Source organism: Lygodium microphyllum, chromosome 21, assembly GCF_053477565.2.
Source record: "Lygodium microphyllum isolate KBCC chromosome 21, Lygodium_microphyllum_v1.1.10, whole genome shotgun sequence".
In the NCBI taxonomy this organism is placed as follows: domain Eukaryota; kingdom Viridiplantae; phylum Streptophyta; class Polypodiopsida; order Schizaeales; family Lygodiaceae; genus Lygodium; species Lygodium microphyllum.
In genome coordinates, this window is record NC_141155.1 from 76,627,117 (window position 1) to 76,647,991 (window position 20,875).

At 40.8% G+C, this 20,875-nt stretch overlaps 1 protein-coding gene across 5 annotated transcripts in view; it reads left to right on the top strand.

Annotated features, from left to right (window-relative positions):
* LOC148018168 (Saccharopine dehydrogenase) overlaps nucleotides 1-19,160 on the top strand; it is a 105,419-nt gene extending 86,259 nt beyond the window's left edge. For 3 of the 5 annotated variants that reach the window (XM_087661689.1, XM_087661688.1, XM_087661690.1), the window contains exons 11-14: nucleotides 18,038-18,119; nucleotides 18,246-18,325; nucleotides 18,482-18,559; nucleotides 18,700-19,159. In XM_087661689.1, coding sequence (XP_087517815.1) covers nucleotides 18,038-18,119; nucleotides 18,246-18,325; nucleotides 18,482-18,539 — 220 coding nt within the window. In that variant the 3' untranslated portion in view covers nucleotides 18,540-18,559; nucleotides 18,700-19,159. Of the gene's footprint in view, nucleotides 1-18,037; nucleotides 18,120-18,245; nucleotides 18,326-18,481; nucleotides 18,560-18,699 lie in introns of all 5 variants that reach the window. The other 2 variants (XM_087661687.1, XM_087661691.1) reach the window with 2 other exon arrangements.
* The last annotated feature ends 1,715 nt before the right edge of the window (nucleotides 19,161-20,875 follow it).

A 20,875-nucleotide genomic window follows, 5' to 3' on the forward strand; every position in this document is an offset into this window, starting at 1 on the left:
GACCCGTACATTGCTTGATTAGATATCTAGGAGTAGTCCTGGCTAATTGATCTTCAATGCTGAGAGCCTTTCAGTGTGTGCCACTTTGGCAGCCAGATTTGGACAGGCCAATTTTCACTTGTCAACATCCTAATGTAGCTAATAGGCACTGTCAGCGGCACCTCCTTGTCTTTGGACACCTTCATTGTATATAGGAGGGTGGCTGATTAGCATTGGCGAGTGTAGTAGTTATTAATCAAATGTGCAAGTTTGTTTAGCACATGTGACACACATGGCATCTATTTCATGGTAACGGGCTAATGACCCCGAGGATGCAATGGGTGTTAAAGGAAAAAGTTGTGATAAGCTGTGCCAGTTGGGCTTTGGGGGCTAGTTGGTGTCAGTTTTGACCCTAGGACAATTATTTTGGCCAATAATTGTCAGTGGTGACACTAGGGACTATCATTAATTAATTAATTAATGCCAGTCTAAGGGTCAACAAAGTTTGGGGACCACTCCGAGTTGCAAATGGCCTGGCCAATTTAATTGTGGATGGGCATATTTAATACTAAAAAATGGGTTTAGAAGGTTGCCACTTCGTAAAAATGCCCATGCAAATTGAGAAAACGTTTTTGGGGGCTGGGTCTTAGTCATTGAGTTAGTTTGCAGCTTGAGAGAGAGAGAGAGAGAGAGAGAGAGACAGAGAGAGAGAGAGAGAGCTGCTAGTCCATTTTCTGATCAGAGAACAACAATTTGCTGTAGAAGACAGCCATCTTGGGGCCTCAGTAGGCTGGGGATAGTAGGAAATCGCTTTCCAAGGGCTGGTAACAAGATCATTGATTAGGTGATAGCATTTTGGAGATGCTTGGCAGTAGATGACTGCATTAAACGTAAGTTGGAGTATGCAACATGCAGAATTTAGGGTTTTCTCGCAAACAAAATGAGATTTCTCTCTCATCTTGGCTTTCTCTCACCTTCTCTAGCCCATTCGCAAGAGTTCTCAGCATTTCTCAGTCATTTTGAGTAGATCTCAGCCAAATTTGGTAGATAGCAAAGAGATCCCTGCTGTAAATCCTGAAATTTTGCAGAAATTAGGGTTTGATAGCCACCTCAAGACCCATGCCAATTGGCGAAGGATGCGTACACAAAATTCAGCATGTGAAATTTGTGTAATTATCAAGGAATTCGGATGCTAGCACATTCATTATAATTTGAGGCAGCATTTGGCCAGTTAGTGGTTCCATTTGTTGGGTGTAAAGGCCCTTTACGCTCTCCCGTGTATATATTACTTCAAACATGTGAACTCACCCTAGTGGGTGTAAGTGCACCGTACCCCAAGTATAAATACATTCTTTCATTCTTTGTGTGTACCATACTCGTATACACCTATCCGTCGACTCACTCTCACACTATCTCACTGTTTAGTTTTGGATTATTGAGCACCTCGATTAATGTGCACGCTCTCTCTCTCTCTCTGTGTGCTTCTGCTTCTCCTCTACAAACTGGTATCAGAGCATGACGGTGCAAGCCGGCAGTCAGTGCAGACAATGTAGTTGTCATCATTGGGACCTTTAGGTGTAACAGCCTGACAGGCTGACCAGAGCATGACGAGAAGCGGCAAGTTGTCATTGGGGCAAAAGGCACTCGCGATCTTCATGCGACCTAGACCGGTGCCCAGAACCAGCGCTCGACGTAACTAGCACGGTGCGTCAGACGCACCCGATGTCAATAGGCGCTAGCGGAGTTTCAGGCCACATGATGAGGGAAGATTGCACGATTGGACAGATTGACGGGGCTGGATGGTGGACTGACGAAGGCCTAGACAGGCAGGTCAACGGTCCCCCTTTTTTTTAATAAATCAGAGAATTTCAGTCCTTTTTTATTTCCTTCTCTTTCGGGTGTTTGCTCGCAGAACACAAATCTGTTCAAATTTGCTCTTGGAAATTCGGGGCTTTTCCCAGATTTGGTGCTAGACACATGTTTTAGTGACTCTTGATCCATAAATTGTAGACATTGAGTGCACGGGTCTCAGAAAATTTGGGGATTTTCAGATGCAAGTGAAATTTTTTACTTGTTTGAGCCAATTTCTTGGAAATTGTGCACTCTTGGACTCTGCAATTTGGGGCTTTCGCAGAATCCGTGAAATTTTCGCAACATTACCCCCTACTTGATGCTTCTGTAGATGTATTGATGCAATTGGAACAGATTCACTACAGAAATTTTGGGGCTTTTCACATTGGTGATGTATTTTGAGTTAATTTGAGACTAGACAGTGAAATTTGTAGCAGATTCATTGCTGAGTGGGACTCTTTTGAGTTTTGGATTCTTGAAATGTTAAAAAAGGGCAGCTTCTCTTGGTACATATATTGTTGAATACTCACTATACATTGAAACAGTGGTAAATACAACATTTGGGTCATTGCATTTGGGAATTTTGGTGATATATTAGTGAAATGGGAGCAGTCTTTAATGCAAAAGTATCAGTTTTGATTCATGTATATGCTGTAATCAGTACTTGAGACTGAAATTGCAGCTAAACATCTACTTCTTGGACATCTTGAAAATACAAGAGTGTGTACTCGCTATTACAATTCAGTAACCTTGCTATTGGCAGAAAGCATTCAGTCCCTTATTGCAGTTGTGTATTGTTGAAGATGGTTGGAAGTGCATCTACATCTGACACAAAGAATCTCTTTGAGATTCGTAAATTTGATGGTGATGGTTTTGATCTTTGAAAAGATCGTATGCAGGGTATACTCTTTCTAAAGGATTGTGATGATGCTTTAGTAGAACATAAGCCTGTTGCTTTGTCAGATGAGGATTGGGCTAAAATGAATAAAAATACCATTTTTAAGTCGGTTATTACAGGATGCAAGTTTGCTAGCTTTTGATCCTAAATTGAGGGTTGTCTTCTTGCTCATGACCTTACCCGATTCATGGGAAGCATTGGTTGTGTCATTGAGCAATAACCCCAACTTGACATTTGATGGTGTGCGTGGTTCTATTCTCAATGAAGAGATTAGACACAAGGCAAGTGGAAAAAACAATGGATGATCCTACAATGTAAGAGGAAGAAGTGAAAAAAGATCTATTGATGCAAATAAAAATAAAAATTGCAGCAAAAGCAAAGAAAAACAGCAAGATATAACTTGTTATCAATGTGGTCGCAAAGGGCAATAATCATGCATGTGATATTGAAGGAATGGGCACCATATACGTGGCTCTAGAAAATGGTTAGGAATTGATTCTTCGTGATGTTAGGTGTGTACCTGGTATCAAGAAGAGCTTGCTTTTTGTTAGGCAGCTAGACAACAAAGGTTACTTCACTACTTTTGGTGGTGGTATGTGGAAAATACAGAAAGGGTCTATGCTAGTTACTAGAGGTGGTAAAAAGAAGACTCTGTATTATCTCTACTGCAAGGCACTTCTTGGAAAGTTTGTTGCAGTTGCTGAAGTACAGTCACACATGGAGTTATGGCACAAGCGTCTTGGACACATAAGCCAAAAGGGTTTGCGAGCACTTTTTTCACTTGGAAGAGTTGATGTGAAAAACTCAAAGCTTGACTTTTGTGATGATTGTGTTATTGGTAAACGTGTAAAGAGTCCATACTCTCATGGAGCCTCTAGGAAGGCATGTATCTTGGATTTGGTCCACTTTGATGTATGCAACATACCAATAAAAACTCATAGTGGTTTCCATTATTTTGTGTCTTTTATTGATGACCATTCTAGAAAGCTATGGGTTTACTTGCTTAAGCAGAAAAATGAAGCATTTGATGCTTTTAAAAAGTTTTATGTATTGGTTAGCACTCAAAAGGGCTTAAAATTAAAATGTATAAGAACAGATAACGGGGGAGAGTATGTATCTAAAGAATTCAATAAGTTTTGTCATGTCAATGGCATTAAACGGGAGCTTACAACTCCTTACAATCCATCATCTAATGGTGTGGCTGAGTGAATGAATCGTACGTTATGTGAGAAGATTTGGTGCATGCTGTCCACAGCTAATCTCTCGCAATCGTTTTGGGGAGAGACACTTAAAACCGTGGTGCATATTTGCAACCGATCTTCACATCATGCACTTGAAAGTGGTATCCCTGAAGAGGTTTGGTTTGGCAAACCTGCTTCATATGACCACTTAAGGGTCTTTGGATTCAAATGCTATGTACATGTACCTGTTGATAACAAAACCAAACTTGACATGAAATCTCATAGAGGCATCTTCATGGGTAATGGCGATGAAGGTGAAATGGGCTATAGAGTTTGGATTCCAAGCATGAAAAAGGTGCTACGCAGCCGGGATGTGGTATTTAATGAGTCAAAGCTACTGAAAAATGTCACATCTAATGACTCAGACAAAAAGAAAGTTAAATTTCAGCATGATCAGTTACTTGAGCAGCCATCAGCCATTGAAAATTCAGCTTCTTTTGAAGCTGATTATGACAATCAGCATATCATTATTGAGCCGAATGAAAATGGGCAGCAAAGGGATGCTGAACATCAGCTTGAGCACCAAAATCAGCATGCTGAAAATGAATTACAGCAGCCTGAAATTGTATTACAACAACCTGAACATGCAATTCAGCAGCCAAACAATGAGGTCATTGACATTCCCTTGGATGCAGATCCATTACCTGGTAACACAGATCATTGGGTAAAAAGGTCTACACGTGTTAGAAGACCTATACAAAGATTTGATCCTTCTTTGGATTGCATTTTACTCACAGATGAAGGTGAGCCTCTTATGTATAAAGAGGCCTTATCACGTGAATTAAAGAAAAAGTGGGAGCTAGCTATGCAGGAAGAAATGAAGTCATTGTATCAAAATGATACTTGGGATTTGGTTGCATTGCCCAAGGATAAGAAAGCCATTTCTTACAAATGGGTCTATAAAATCAAATGTGTGGATGGCAAACCCAAATACAAAGCCAAACTTGTGGCTAAGGGCTATACACAAAAGGAGGGCATTGATTTTGTTTTCTCCTGTTGTCAAAATGACAACGCTTCGAGTGTTATTTGCCATTGTGGCATCTATGGATCTCGAACTTGCCAGATGGATGTTAGAACAACATTTCTGCATGGTGATTTGGAAGAAGAGTTGTACATGAAACAACCTGAAGGCTTTGTTGTACAAGGAAAGGAGCATTTGGTATGTAAGCTTAAAAGAAGCTTGTATGGTTTGAAACAGGCTCCTAGACAATGGTATAAAAAGTTTGATGTCTTCATGCTCTCACATGGATTTAAAGGAGTAGTGCAGATCATTGCTTATATATTAAGAAGGCTGATGATCGAAACCTTATTATACTTGTGCTGTATGGAGATGATATGCTTATTGCTGGTAAGCATAAAAGCCAGATTAATGCATTGAAAAGACAGCTGAATTCATCCTTTTCCATAAAGGATTTGGGTGCAGTTGAACATATTTTGGGCATATGTGTAACACGAGATAGAGAGCTATAGCTCTTATTTCTCTCACAAGAAAAGTACATCAGCAAAGAACTTGATCGTTTTTCTATGACTGATGCTAAGTCTCTTGGTGTACCTTTTCCACCTTATCTTAAGCTTAGTAAAGCAGATTGCCCAAAAGACGATAAGGCAGCCAATTCTATGAAGGGTGTTCGTTATGCTTCAGCTTGTGGTTCACTCATGTATACTATGGTTGCCACTAGACCTGACATTGCTTATGCTGTGGGAGTTGTAGGTAGGTTCATGTCAAATCCTGGCAAAGCACATTGGGAAGCAGTGAAATGTATCTCACGGTACCTTAAGGGCACACAAAGAAAATGTATTTGCTATGGCAATGGTACGTTATATCTGTAGGGGTATTGTGATGCAGATATGGCAGGTGACTTGGATACTCACAAGTCTACTAGCGGGTACATCTTTACCTTGACTGGTGGGGCGGTTTCTTGGTGCTCTAGATTGCAAAAAATAGTAGCACTCTCTACCACTGAGGCTGAATATATTTCAACTACTGAAGCTTCAAAAAAAGCAGTTTGACTTGATCCACCAAAACACCTATACTTAGATATGATAGCTAGAGTACTGTATGCTTGGCTAAGAATTCCATGTTCCATGCACGCACCAAACATATTGATGTTCGGTATCATTTTATTAGACAAGTTTTGGATGATGGTCTAGTCACTCTGACTAAGATCAAATCACAGGATAACCCTGCAGATGTTCTCGCTAAAAGTCTTGCAAAAACTCAACGTGAGCATTACATTAGACTTGTGGGAGTTGGTTAAAGGTTCGCTTCGGATCTTTAAGTGGAGGTTGTTGGGTGTAAAGGCCCTTTACGCTCTCCCGTGTATATATTACTTCACACACGTGAACTCATCCTAGCGGGTATGAGTGTACCATACCCTAAGTATAAATACATTATTTCATTCTTTTTGTGTACCATACTGCTACACACCTATCCGTTGACTCACTCTCACACTATCTCACTGTTCAACATTGTTCTCTTCAAGATTATTGAGCACCCCGATTAATGTGCCTGCTCTCTCTCTCTCTCTCTCTCTCTCTCTCTCTCTCTCTCTCTCTCTCTCTCTCTCTCTCTCTCTCTCTCTCTGTGCTTCCGCTTCTACTCTATACCATTTGTGCAAATCTTGGGTGAAAAATCAAGGGGCAATTGGCCCGAATTGATTTGCTGATTGTTCCTACAGCAAAAGGACTTTTGGAATAGCAAAGGAAATTGTGAATTTCAGATTGTACTCATTTCATTTGTAATCAAGTTAAGGAAATACTGAAAGGGGTGCTAGTTTTGGGGCCAAGAGGGTAACGAATGCTCGAGATTATTAAGGTACTTTGTGCAATTTAAGTTATGTTCATTTGTTGATTGCTGTAACTAAGTGTTTGATTAGGGGATTACCACCCTTTCCAAGAAGGAAGGTTGGTTTTAAAGTTTCATTGCTAGAAAACTACTCAATCCCTTGATTTGGTGGGTCAGAGGCACCTGATTGCAAGCCAAAGCTTTGTGCTGGTGCTGATTTTTTCTCTCAACTAAGAAATTACAACAATATGCCTTTATACAATGAGATGCAATCAAGTAGTGATGATGCCTCTCAGTAAAGGAAATGCAATGCTTGACCTTGGACAAGGCTTAGACCATGGACAACAAGCTGAAAATATCGTTGTTGGGTAAGATACACGGCCTTTAGGGCATACGGAGGTTGATCACAAACAAAGTGAAGAGGAATTTGATGACCAACAATTTAAGAATCGGATGAGGATAGTAACTAATCTCTTTATTGAATTGGAAAAGGATTCTTAGTTTACTCTATTTTTGAATGCTCCGAAGAAGGACAGCAAAGGCAAGGAAAGGAAGCCATCTTCTACACCTTCGGGACAGCAAGGGGCACCAAAGGTAATGCCAAACCCTCCATTTGAGGCTTTCAAAGATGCTTATGAAAGAAAATAGTTGGTACCTATGGGACAAGTAATGCAAATGCAAGGCCATCATGGAAGTGCCAATCCAATGGATTTTGGATAGTCAGGCATGTATGCTATGATGGGGATACCAAGATATTTTGGTGGAAACATGATTTCTTATGCTATAGTTGGACATGGATCGTATATGGGAATGTATGGCACAAATCCCTATGGTATGCAATAACCAATGCATGGTGTGCAAGGCCCAATGTATTTAGGTATGACTAGAAATACGCAAAACCCTATGTATTGCAGCATTGGCTTAATGCCTTGGATACAAAGTAGCATGTTTGGTACTGCATCTACATCTCCAAATGCTATGGGGTTTCAATGATGCACAAGATAGGTTGAAAGCTTTAACTTTTATTCAGCAATTTCATGTAGCCTATTCAAGGGGAAACTTCATGGAGTCCTTGAAGATTCAAAAGGCAACCACTTTCTTGAAAGGGAATGCATTACAGTGGTGGTCTACTCTTTTAATGCAAGGTAGAGCACCATCAACATGGGTATAATTCAAGCAAATGCTTATATCAAAGTGGTTGACAAGTACCTTTGAGGTGGACATCATGACAACTTGGAATAAGTTGGATGCCAAGGGATGTAAAAATTTATAGCAATATAATAAGAAGTTTTGGGGTGCATTGTTGCCTATTACTTCTTCTCATTCCGTACCCCTTCATAAGCAAGTGGAAAAGTATGTGTGTGGGCTGCCCAAAGAAATCAGGGATTTTTGCATTAAATCCACCGTGTCTAGCATGTCTCAGGTCAAAGATTGCTGCTATAGCTAATGCTTTGTTGTGTGGAAAGGATTTGGGCTTTCTAGAGAGTGGGGAAAAGTTGAATAAAAAGTTGTTTAAGGTAGAGAAAAGGTGTAGATTTGAAAATCAGCGTGAAAAGAGGTCAAAACAGCAAAGAAAAGGCTCGAAAACATTAGCACAATGTAGGGAATTGATGGTTGCAAATAAATGTTTTATTTGTGAACAGGAGGCTCACATTGGAAGGGACTGTCCCAATAGGCAGCAAGTTGGAAAATGAGAAAATCAAGGAGATTCTAAAGGAAAGAAGCCGAAAACATTAGTGGAATTAGTGATCGATGTTTTTAGTGATCAGCCCAATAATAATGCTGCTAAGTTGTGTAGAGCATGGGACAAAATTAGGAATCAACACACATTGATTTTCTTTGATAATGGTGCGCGAGCCAACTTCATCTCTACTGATATGATAGCTTGTCTAGGCATCAGAGAGGATGAGATGGGACCCATGGGAAAGTTGGAATGGCATGTAAAGGCCATGTAGAGCCCTTCACACAACTCATTAGAAAACTTCGGTTACATATATAGGGATATGTGGACAGTGAAGAGTTATTCATTGCTCCACTTGAGCGTTGTGATGTATTGTTTGGTATGCCATGGTGTCATCATATGCATGCTGTGATTGATTCTTGTGCAAAAAAGATCACTATTCAACGTAAGAGAAAAGCACTCACACTTGATGTAAAGTTGAAAGGCGAATTTGTTCTTGTTCTATCTGCAACTGTGATTTCTAAAGTAATGAAAAATTATATTTCAGTGTACTTGGTTTTTACTAAGGATAAAGATAATAGTGAGAATGTTGGAAACATGTCTAAGTTAGAGAAGGATCGCATGTCATTTCTGAAAATGTATGTTGATTGCTTCTCTTAGTCATTTCCAGGGTAGCTACTGTCAAAAAGGCTAGAAGATCATGGCATAGATCTTATCCTTGGAAGTAGGCCACCTAATAAGTCACCATATAGAGTCAGTGCAGCCTAATAGGAGGAGATTACGAGTCATGTGAATGAGCTATTAGAAAAAGGGTTGATTCAGCCCAACTCGTCTCCTTTTAGTTCTGCAGTACTTTTGGTGGAGAAAAAGGATGGTTCATGGCGTATGTGCATTGATTATCGTGCTCTGAACAAGATCAAGATATAAAATTGCTTTCTGATTCCTTGGATCGATGATATTATGGATAGATTGCAAGGGGCAGCCATATTCAATCGTATAGATTTGAAAAGTGGGTATCATTAGATATGCATTAGATTGGAAGATGTGCCTAAGGTAGCTTTCAGGAGATCTTTTGGATTGTATGAGTTTCTTGTTACGCCTTTTGGACTTATGAATGCTCATGCTACTTTTAAGTAGATGATGCATTGCATCTTCAAGCCACATAGAGGATTTGTGGGCACTTTCTCCGATGACATGATTGTCTATTCAAAGAATGAGGGAGAGCATAGAAGACACTTGGACATTGTGTTCAATGAACTGTGTGAGTATAGGTTGGTTATCAATGATAAGAAAAGTGAATTCTTCTTACATGAAATTCACTTTTTGGGACATAGACATGGTTGCATTAGTACTGTATATGAATAGGTTTGTTCCATACAGTTTGTATTGTATCGTACGGTACGTATCCATACCAATTTGTATAAAAAAATAGATTTGCTCTTGCCCATGAATACTGGACTATACAATATCTTTGAACTTCCAAGACTTATGTTTATTATCATAATTTCAAGCCTCTCTTACACTCTCTCTTCCAACTTCCAAAATGAATACGCAATTCCAAGCCTCTCTCTCTTCCTCGTCTTTTTCTCTCCCTTTTCTCTCCAAATTGCCAAGCCTCTCTCTCTCTCTCTCTCTCTCTCTCTCTCTCTACACATGCAGAGAAGAATGAAGAGCCTCTTCATCCATCCACCCTATACTTTGCTTTTTTGTATGAGGTATCATGTATACACTGCCATCTATCTACTTGTAGTACGTTGCACTTATTGTGCATTAGGTTTTGCCTTGTTACCCTTGTGTATTCATCTTATTAACTTAAGTGCCATTGCTATTTTAGCTCTAAACATGTGCTCTATCACCTGCAGTCCAAAATAACCAAGGCAATTTTTTATTTCGTACTAATACCATACCGTACCTTATAAAATCTTAAGATACCAATTAGTACCATATTTTATCATACCGTACCATATTGTACTTTTCGTACTTGACAACCTTGGTTGATGGTATTTGCATAGACCGGAGGCAATACAATCATGGCCACCTTTGAGATATGTGTGATCCATAGCTTCTTGGGTTTAAGTTCTTACTGTAGGAAATATGTATGTGGGTTTGTTGAAATTGCATCTCCATTGTATGCTTTGCAGAAGAAGGATGTGCCATTTAGATGGACATCAGCTTGTGTTTTCAGCATCTAATGCCAAACAATAGGTTGTTGTCATCTCTCCTACCAGGTGACTACTGCAGTACCTACGTTTTTGCTGTCCACCAACAGGTCATCTACATTAGCACACACCTCTCTTCTTGTCGTCTGATAGTTCTCTGTCTCTGGTGACCGGTTTTCAACCTTCTCTAGTGGTACATTGCTGCGTTTACTAGATTTCAGTCTCCAACTTCCATGATATGGTGATGAGCCTGTTGCTCTTCATTATTCAGTACTCTCTTATCTTCGACTAGTGGCCACAACACTTGGGATCCATCTCCGCTGGATGTTACTCTCCGGAATTGCATTGCTCTGCCCTTGGACATTTTGTACACTCTTACATTCATTTATAGCATTCATTTACTTCAGAGTTTCTTCTCTATGTTTATCTCTGCATTTGAGTTTTGAGTTTTTGCGTTTTACAGTTTGCATTTTATGTTTAGGGTTTGATTTTTACTTGTCTCTATACGAGTCTTTGTGTTTCAGTATTGGTTGTATATGTTGTGTTTCCTCAGGGCAAACCCTAGCATATCTTCATATGGTATCAGAGTTGGTGCTCTTTTAAAGAGTATCCTGCAGTGATTGTGGAGGCTAGTTTTTATGTGAGACTCATACATGACTCGATTTTGACTCTTAACGTCTTAGGCACCTTTTTCTAAGGTTCCTATGATCCACTCCATCATTGGAGGCTCTGAGAAGGCATTATGGTCTCAAGGAGGTAGACACACCTTCACCTTTACCGTCTTGTTCTTCTTATTGGCCACCTTACAGACTTATGCATAACGTACAATTCGATTTACACTCCTTCAACTAGTGCTACTACTTTGTCTAGATTGATTGGTGAGATTGGCCACGTCTTTGATCTTGGAGGAACCACAACATTCTGCACGTTTGGCGATCCATCTCCTTTATTTCAGCCAAGCCTTATGTTAGGTTCGTATAACCCTTTTGAATCGCGTGAGCCAAAATCCTCTCTTTTTTCTTCTTTTGTCGTGCAAGATCCAGATGTTTTTCAATATGTTAATGTTAATAGAGGAGGCTCTCGAAGTAGATACTCTTTATTAGGTATATCTTTACCATCTGTTTCATTTGAGCAAGTAAACCATACTTCTCAACTCCCTCTCATCCCAACACTATCTTCTCCACATTTTGATCTACTCATATCTTCATTCCAAAAACTTGGATTACATTTCACTTGTGCTCAAAGCCCACTAGGAGTTGGGTCTTCCATCTTTACTCCTAACACTTTCTCTTTCTCCATCCCACCATCTATCTACCCTCCATTCACTCCACCTCCCGGTGCATCATTAGGGGGAATGCCACCCTTTAACATTGTATATTCCACCTACCCCCACTTTACCACATCTTTGGACTCTGGGACGGCTATGATAGGTATCCCTCTCACTATCCCTGGGCACTCACAATCCCTTCACATGACCTTTCAGATACAAGGATATCCATCCTCTACTTATGGACTGTTGTCACACATCCCTTGGGTCACTCCTACGCAGGGATTTCCATTCTCTGCTCCCTGTGTCCCTATTCCTCTACCTTGGGCTCCATAGGTGGTTACCATGCCCATACCCAATCCGTCCTTGCCCACATTTGGATCCACTATGCACACTCCTTGTATGTGTGGTAGGCACTTTGAGATTTCTTCTCAAGTGTACTCCACTCCCCTACCCTATCCCCCCCTATTTATCCTTTTCCCATTACATACATTTTTCATCTCCTAGCACTTACTCTTATTGCAATGGCTAAGAATTCCTTCACGAATAAGACTCGTTTTAATGGGTTGAATTTCATTACTTCATCGAACTTCATGCAACAACTGCTTGAATCTCAAGGACTTTGGGACCTCGTTGTTGGTACTGATGTCGGGGACTCTCAACTAGCTCACCCTGATCACATCCATCAATGGAGAGCTCGCAATGCCACAACCAATGGTGAGTTAATATAGGGGTCACTTCTTGACTTCCACTCTCAATTATAGCATTTTCCCATTGCATCTGAGCGTTGGAGTCATCTCATTGATCGCTATGCGTCTCAAGATCGCACTTGACGTATCAATCTCGATTTTGAGCTTCATGAGTTTTCCATTAAGGAAGGGGATGATTTAAAAGTCAAGTTGGCTGAATATTGGTGGTTACTCACCGAGTTTGCTACTACTAGCTCCCCGAAGTTAGATGACAATCAGGTCACGTTCTTCTTAAACAAGTTGCTCGATAGATACTTCCATTTTATCCATCTCATTATCTCACTATCTAGATTGCCAACCTTCTAGGAGTTTGAGTGCCAGTACTTGTGTTACGCGAGGCTGCACGATGAAGTCCATAAAAAGTCCTCCACACACATCCATTCAAAGGGGCGAGGATCGGTTGCCTCTTCTTTGGGAGAGAAAACCAACAGTGACAATAACTTAGAAGATGTAAAGGCAAGCTAAAACAAGAGTGACAACACTTCCTCTGATGGAACCAAAGAAACATGACCCCCTTTGGCAGCAAATTCCTAAGAGAAATAGGTTTTGCACACACTACCAAAGGTCAGACCATGTGTCCAAGGAGTGTTGTATCAAGGCCGAGGGTTTTCTTCCTAGAAAATCATCAGAGATTGGTGCTATTTCCTCCACTTTGGCTAGCTAGTCCAATGGGGCTACACCTCTTGTTGTTGCAGTATCTGCTCCTGCGGCTACTCGATATGTGGCATGCGAAAGTCTCAGCAGCCTGTCCCCTTCACTACTCTTGAAGGATTAGCTGATTAGTCTACTAGTGACTCGCCTAGTGCACTTTATGTATCTATTTCTTTGGCATCTATTGCACCTTCGGGCCATGTGGACGAGGAGTGCCGTAACAAAGCCTAGGATCTTTCTCTTAGAGAACTATTGTAGATTGTTGCTATTGCCTCCACTCTGACTAGCTAGTCCAGTGGGGCTATGTCTCCCGCTGTTGCACCATCTGCTTTAGCTGCTACTAGATATGTGGTATACGGAAGTCTCAGTAGCCTATCTTCTTCACTACTCTTGAAGAATTAGCTGATGGGTCTGCTAGTGACTCGCCTATTGCATTGTACACATCCATTCCTAGGGTATCTATTGCACTTTCTAGGACCTCTTCCCTTAGCCTTTCCCTTTTTAGACTTCGCTTGTGTTTTTGGAGTATCTCACTACTCATTTGTGTGCTTGGAGATTTTGATCTCTTTTGCAGGGTTTTGTATTTCATTGTAGGGCTAACATACAGGCTTGCACCAGTTCTTCTTGAGTTAGAGATAGAAGCTGCACGTCATTCCTTTCATGGTTCTATCTACTTGGAGTTTTTCTATTCTACTAGTATGGAGGCTTTCCCTCTTGCGACGGGTTGTGCAACATCTCTCTCGATGCTATCATGGCGGTGTCTTGTATCTTTGCTCTTTTAGTTGGGATGCTTTATCATTTTCATCCCCATAGTTCTTGGTACCACACGAAACCCAATATCCTTAGGCCTCTCTTCCTTCTTTGGCCTTGATATCTAGGTTGAGAGGGGGTTCCTATCCTTCTTAGTATTCTATAGGTTTTGGCAATTGTCTTCGACATTTTCCTTTCCCCTTGTTATACCTTTCTCTATGCATTGCATGATTTTATCATCTTTGTACTAGGTGCTTGGACAAGTGAACAATTTTTTCATAAAAGCCACTATCCAAGTGGCACTTGTTGCTCAAGCATTCTTCAGCATGTAGTATACTATGCATCCCATTGTGTAGAGCACCATTGAATGGATCCTAAGCTGTTTTCATTGGTGGATTACACCACCATCCTTCTTTACATGACACTTCATCACTTTTCCCTCGTCATCGACATCCTCGAGTGGTTGGGTATGCTCATATTGTTCTGTGATGTATTGGGTGTACCATCCCTACTTCCGTCTTCTATGTCACTGTTACTTAATCGGGTGCCACCCCTAAAATTAACTTTTGAAAAAAAGAAGTTCATTGTGGTTCCATCCACCTTTGCAGGGCTCAATAGGCCACTAGGCAGCCAAGGAGCACCCTTTGTCCAATGCCCTATCCTCTTTGGGGTGACTACTTAGATTCCCTTGCTAAGATAACCATTGCCTTTGTAGTCTTGGTAGGCCACTTGGTAGCCAATGTGCACCCTTTGTCCAATGCCTTGGTTGCTTTGGGGTGGGATGCCTTGGAGTAAATATTGTCAGCCTTCCCTTTTAGGCTTTGTTTTGTGCTTGAGCTCGGTGTTAAGCTCAAATACGTTTTACACTTGATTAGCGTTTTTAAATAGCCCCAAAACATGCTTAATTAATGAAAATCTCAAATTTGGTGCGCGGTGAGAGTTTCAGTGGTTCCCCAAAACTCTATTTTTTGGGGCATCTTTTAACATTTATAAATAGACGGGCTTTCCACCATTCAGCCTTATCCTTTGGTGCAGGCTTTTTACTCTACCATGCAGATTTCAGCCATCAAACACCTACCATCTGTTGTGTAGCCATCACTATCTAGCCTTAGGTGACCTGTTTTTAGCCATCGCCTTGCTATTTGGAGGTCTCCATCTGCTACGTCATCATAGCACATGATTAGCTTGCGTTTTCAGCTTTTGGTGTTGGGCAATAGGCTGCTACCATCTCTCCCACCGGGTGATTGCTGTAGTAGCTGCGTTTTTGTTGTCCAGCAGGCCATCTATATCAGCACACACCTCTCTTGTTGTCGCTTGATAGTTCTCTGCCTTTGGTGACCAGTTTTTAACCTTCTCTGGTGGTACATTGCCACGCTTACCAGATTTCAGCCTCCAACTACTGTGTTTTGGTGACTAGCCTGCTGCCCTTCATTATTCAGCACTCTCTCATCTTCGACTGGTGGTCACAACACTTGGGATCCGTCTCTGGTGGACGTTACTCTCCAACACTACATTGCTCTGCCCTTGGGCATTCTGTACACTCTTACATTCATTTACAACATTCATTCACTTTAGAGTTTCTTCTCTTTGTGTTTGTCCTATGTTTGATTTTTGAGTTTTTGCATTTTGAGTTTTGCGTTTAGGGTTTGAGTTTTGCTTGTCTCTATGTATGAGTCTTTGTGTTTCAATCTTGGTTGTACATGCTGTGTTTCCTCATCGCAAACCCTAGCATATCTTCACAGGATGGAGCAAAACAATACAAATTTGGCGGATGGAGCAAAACATCAACAAATTTTTGAATGCACTAGGGAGGATGGTGTGGCAGCCAGGCGACTGCTATAAACTGCAAAACGCAGGCTGTAGTTGATGATACAGTAGAATGGACAGAAACCATAGGTACAGATTCCAGATGATGACATCAGCAGCTGACAACAGCAGATCTAGGTCAAACATGGGCTGGAAGATGATCAGTAGCAGTAAAAGCAGCAGATCTGGTGATGACAGCAGGCTGATATGTCACCAATAAGGAGAAAGAGACTAGACAGCAGCTACCACATGTGGATAGCAGTAGATAGCAGCTTGAATCGAGATATTCTTTGCGAACGCGGTGTGGACAATAGAGATAGATGCTGGAAATTTGCAAAACAAGAATAGGTTGAGTGGTGGCCAGCCTATCTATATATAAATGAGTGGATGTTCGCTAATTAGGTTTTGGCTTATGGGACATACACATTTTCTAGGAATGCACAGGCAAGATGGGCGGAGCTTATGTAGGAGTTTGAATTCAAGATTTGTTAGTGAAAGGCCCAATCAATAATGGTTGCTAACATCCTTTGTTGGATCTCGGAAGTCAATGCTTTTTCTTTCTCTAGGAGTCTATTCTCTCAAGGGGCATTGCCAAGATGATCCTCACTTCAAGGTATCGTGGACCTCAAGTTACCAAGAAGATAAATAGCGTGTCTTACCAATTGGATTTACCTCTGGAAGACTAGACTCATGTTCACCATGTTCCATGTGAGTTGTTCAAAAAACGGTTGGGGCAAGGTGAACTGATCATCTTGCTCAATAAGTTTTGTGAGTGGAAGACATTGCTTGTTACATTTCACTCGAATCCAAATTGGTTCCGGACTATAGGATTAAATGATCACATTGGATCATCTATCCTAAATGTAGCTAAGGACAACAATCATTCATAACCCGGGGGGAGGCAGGGGGGGGGGGGGGGGGGGTTTGGGGGGCGCTGGGGGGGAGTGTTACATCCTTACGCATTGAGATAGGTGCTAGTAGCATTGGGAACAATGGTCATAAAGTGACCTAGTGCAAATCCACAAGGGACAGTTTTAAGTTATGGCAAGCAAGTCCTATCTGTAGGAATCAAGGTCCTATTGTGCACATTATTGTGTGATCATGATTCTTGGACTCTTGGCCCATAGGAGGATGCATGTGCACATTGAGACTGTGGGCTGGTGGTATGGGACGCCAGCTATTGTGATGTGCGACTTGCCATGCTATTAGCACCCAAGCTCGGGGATGAGGTGGTTTGGCTCTATGGCTGGGAGGTGAGTCAGATGTCCATTCCCTTTATGCTCTTTGTAGATTGATTCCTAGGGGGATGTTTTAGTAGGGGCTAGACTACTCAAGGTTGATGCATCGAACCTACCAAGAGCCTGTGCAAGTGGGCCTCGGCTGGGCAGCCCAATTTTTAAGGTTATTAGACTGTTTGCTTGCTTGCATGCAGGTTGGCAACCAAAATAATCACTTTATTTGCACAGGTTCAAAGTTTAGCCAGATCTTGCCCACTGGGAGTCCTTGTGCAGGTGGCAAGTAGACTTAGAGGTGCCTCCCACAGACACATTCTTCATCATAGATGAGGGTGTCAGGTTAGCAGTGGGCAGAGGACAGCAGGGCTTAGCTTTCCACCAACCTCCCTTGGAGGAGGATCTGAGTCATAGGACTACAAGGGAAGTCATCACAACTTGACCCATACCTCATCTAGTGGCTATGGATCTAGAAGGGCCGAGCTTTGGATGAGTTGGAAATTCAGGAAAATAAAATTCGCATCATCAAAGTTGAAGTCCTGAATCCATGCAAATTGTGATTTCAGGAAGATTGATGAAAATTTTGAGATGTCAGTAAAACATGTGAAACAGAAGTTTTAACAATGTCTAATTAGCTATGGATCAGCACCCTATTTGACTTCTGCGATTTCAGGAAGATGGACAAACTTTTTGAGACTCCAGTAAAACATGTGAAACAGAAGTTTTAACCATGTCCCTATTAGCCATGGATCAGCACCCTGTTTGATTTCACCACATCAGTTTATTATCACACAACCAAATTTCAAACCCAGAGTTGTGAAAGAACCTGCTGCACCTTACAACGTTATGCGTAGGGTAGGCATTGGATGAGAATGAGTACAGATTTATAAGTAGCTGCTTTTGGGGGATGGTGCATGATAGAGCTGCTGTGTTTTCTGCCACATTGCTCGCTATTGCCATATTACAAATTTCTCCTCTTGATTTGCAGGTGTGTAGGAGTAGCAATTGCAGCTTTTGCAAGGGCCATTTTGGAAGGCAGCACACAGCCAGGTGTCTGGTTTCCTGAGGAGGTCATGCACCCTCTTATTATTTGTCTATTAATTTGAAATAAGCTTCCCTCGTGAGTCACATGTACAGTAATGTACAAGCAAAATTGGGTTGTAGACCTAGATTTTACTGACTTTTCAGTTGGACAGCCTGAAGGAATAGCAGTGGATGCAAGGGAATCGTTGTTACAACGTGCTGCGGAAGGAACTTCAAATTTTGTGATGAACAAGTTAGTATTATGGGCATGGAACTTGGCAGTTAGTGATATAATTGAGTGATCTATATGCTCAGTTACGACTTCGTTGTTCCAAATTTTGTGATGAACAAGCTAGTTGGTGAGTGGAGTGGTGCACATGTTCAATTGCCATTTCATCTTTCCAAACAGGTCACCATGGATGATTGAAAAAGATCCCAAACAACTTGGTTTTGGCATATATCTTTGATTTCCATTCAAAGAAATGTGGTAAACTTCCAAAGACCTCCAAAGTCACTTTTCATTTGATTTTATGCTTTCCGTCCAAGTTATTATTATTGCTTTGGTGTGGGAGCTGTGATATGGAACTGTGTTGTTTGTCTCCTCGGCTCTTGAATGTCATCTTGCAGGCTACTGAAAGTCACAGAGAGTTAATCTGATGGGCAAGTTGTAGCAAGAAGAAGGAGGGCATTTTTTCAGGCAGTGAAGCAGAGCAATTCAAACCAATGGCGTTTGGCGAATGGCACATGGTAAAAGCAGAGCAGCTGTATCAAAATTCACATGGTGCCTCCCAGCTGATCTTCCTTGCCTGCAGTTGCCTTGGGCAGCACACCCATTGTGGGCGTGGTGGCCTTAGTCCTCCACATGGTGGTTCCAAAGAATTTGTAAATAATAAAAAAACACAGATCACACATCTGCAAAATTTTTTCTCAACATCATTGTTTAATGCAAATCTCCTCGAGGACTATGGTTTTGAACATATGAAGTCCAGAAAACAAAGGCTCCTCCTTTCCTTCTTCCCTATCTTGCTTGTGTGAGAATGATGTAATAATTTTGCAAATTTAAGCTCGCTGTTTAGTTTTTGTGAGCATTGTGAGAAAAATTGACGTCTTAAATTTTATATTTGTTGCTTGTCATCTATGCTTCACCAAACATATGAACACTATGTAAGATCAGTGTTTACTGATGTATGAATGCCCAAAATCATGCTACATGTATAGTTAGCTTGTGCTAATCAACTAGAAGTGAAATGACATCGGTCGGTGGGTAGTAGTGACCATCTTAATTTCGCAAAAAACGTAGCCTTTAGTTTGGGTCAACACTTCAACAATGTTTCTTTTATCTTCTCTGTTTGATTTTGTTGTTACAATGCCCATATCAATGTCAAGGTGCCCCAATGGTTTTTGATTAAATTATGTCACATTAACTCAAGATCTAGATAAATCAAAGCCATTATCTTTTTTCATCGAGCGTGTTTTTCTCGAACCTTTTTCCTCTTTGAAGGCCTCCATTGAAATGCAACACCACCAATTCAATTAGATTTCTCTCATCCAAAACAAGATTACAAAGAGAAGTCCTGGTTTCTGTCCTATCCCCACCAAAGCACATCACCCTATCATTTACTAGTATAATCCAAGGTGGCTGAATGACTTGTGTTCATTGCAAGAAAAAGCTAGAGGTTGTGAACCATGAAAGTTGAAGCCATAGATGAGATTGAACCCAATGTGAGAAAGATAAGGGTAGACGTTATTTTTGAAAGATCAATAAACATCAATGACTTGCTAGGGCATCCATTGTCACTTGTTTGATTGACATGAATGTGATCAACAATAATGTTTAAGGTGTTTATTGCCTATGTGTGATGAATAGTGGAGGTTGAGCGTGTGATCAAGCAAGGTTGAATCAAATAATAAAATTGCATCTAGTCTCCAACTTAATGATGGAAGTGGCATACAGTTATTAACAAAGATATGCAAGTGAAGTAAGCAACACATTTGTTTTCATGTCTCTTCTTTGTGATGAGCTCTTAAAACCCTACCTTGGATAGATCTTATCATAGGATCTATCAAGAAGATTCAAGGCATACCCTATTCCCTTAAAACCCTACCTTGGATAGATCTTATCATAGGATCTATCAAGAAGATTCAAGGCATACCCTATTCCCTTCCTCATGTCTAAATTTAAATTAAGAGCTTGAAGCATGAAGACATGGCATATCGAACCAATCGCGTAGTCTAAAATAACATACAAACAATGAGCATTAGTTAAAGCTCAAGGTTTGCCTCGAAGGAGGTTGGTGCTATTATTTAGCACAATTGCATCACAACCAAAAAGATGACAAAGAATGAAACCAAAATAACTAAGAAAAAAAATTAAGAGCTCAAGACAAATTTGTTAGACAAAAACTAATGCTAATATATTGAGGAGCCAACTTAGTGTTCTTTAATTACACTCTAGGAGCACATAAAACTCGCCTTATATTTATGCGGTTAAAAACCTAGCTACATTAACACGAGCAAGCTCATCATCCAAATCCTTGACATGGGTAGACAAACCTGAGTTAGAGTGTGATACACAAATAATATTGCAACTTTTTTTGTTATGCACAACAAATTACCAACTTGGCATGGGATATGCTCTTCATAGGGAGAATCCCTTGCTCTATGTCCATCAAATTTGGACTTTCACAAATACGGTCTTTTAATACATGCCAAACACTTTAAGAAAACAAATCAACCTTCGAGCTGAATAAGTGCTAACAATATTAAGCATTTGTCCACATTATGTGTAAAGCATCTAGACATG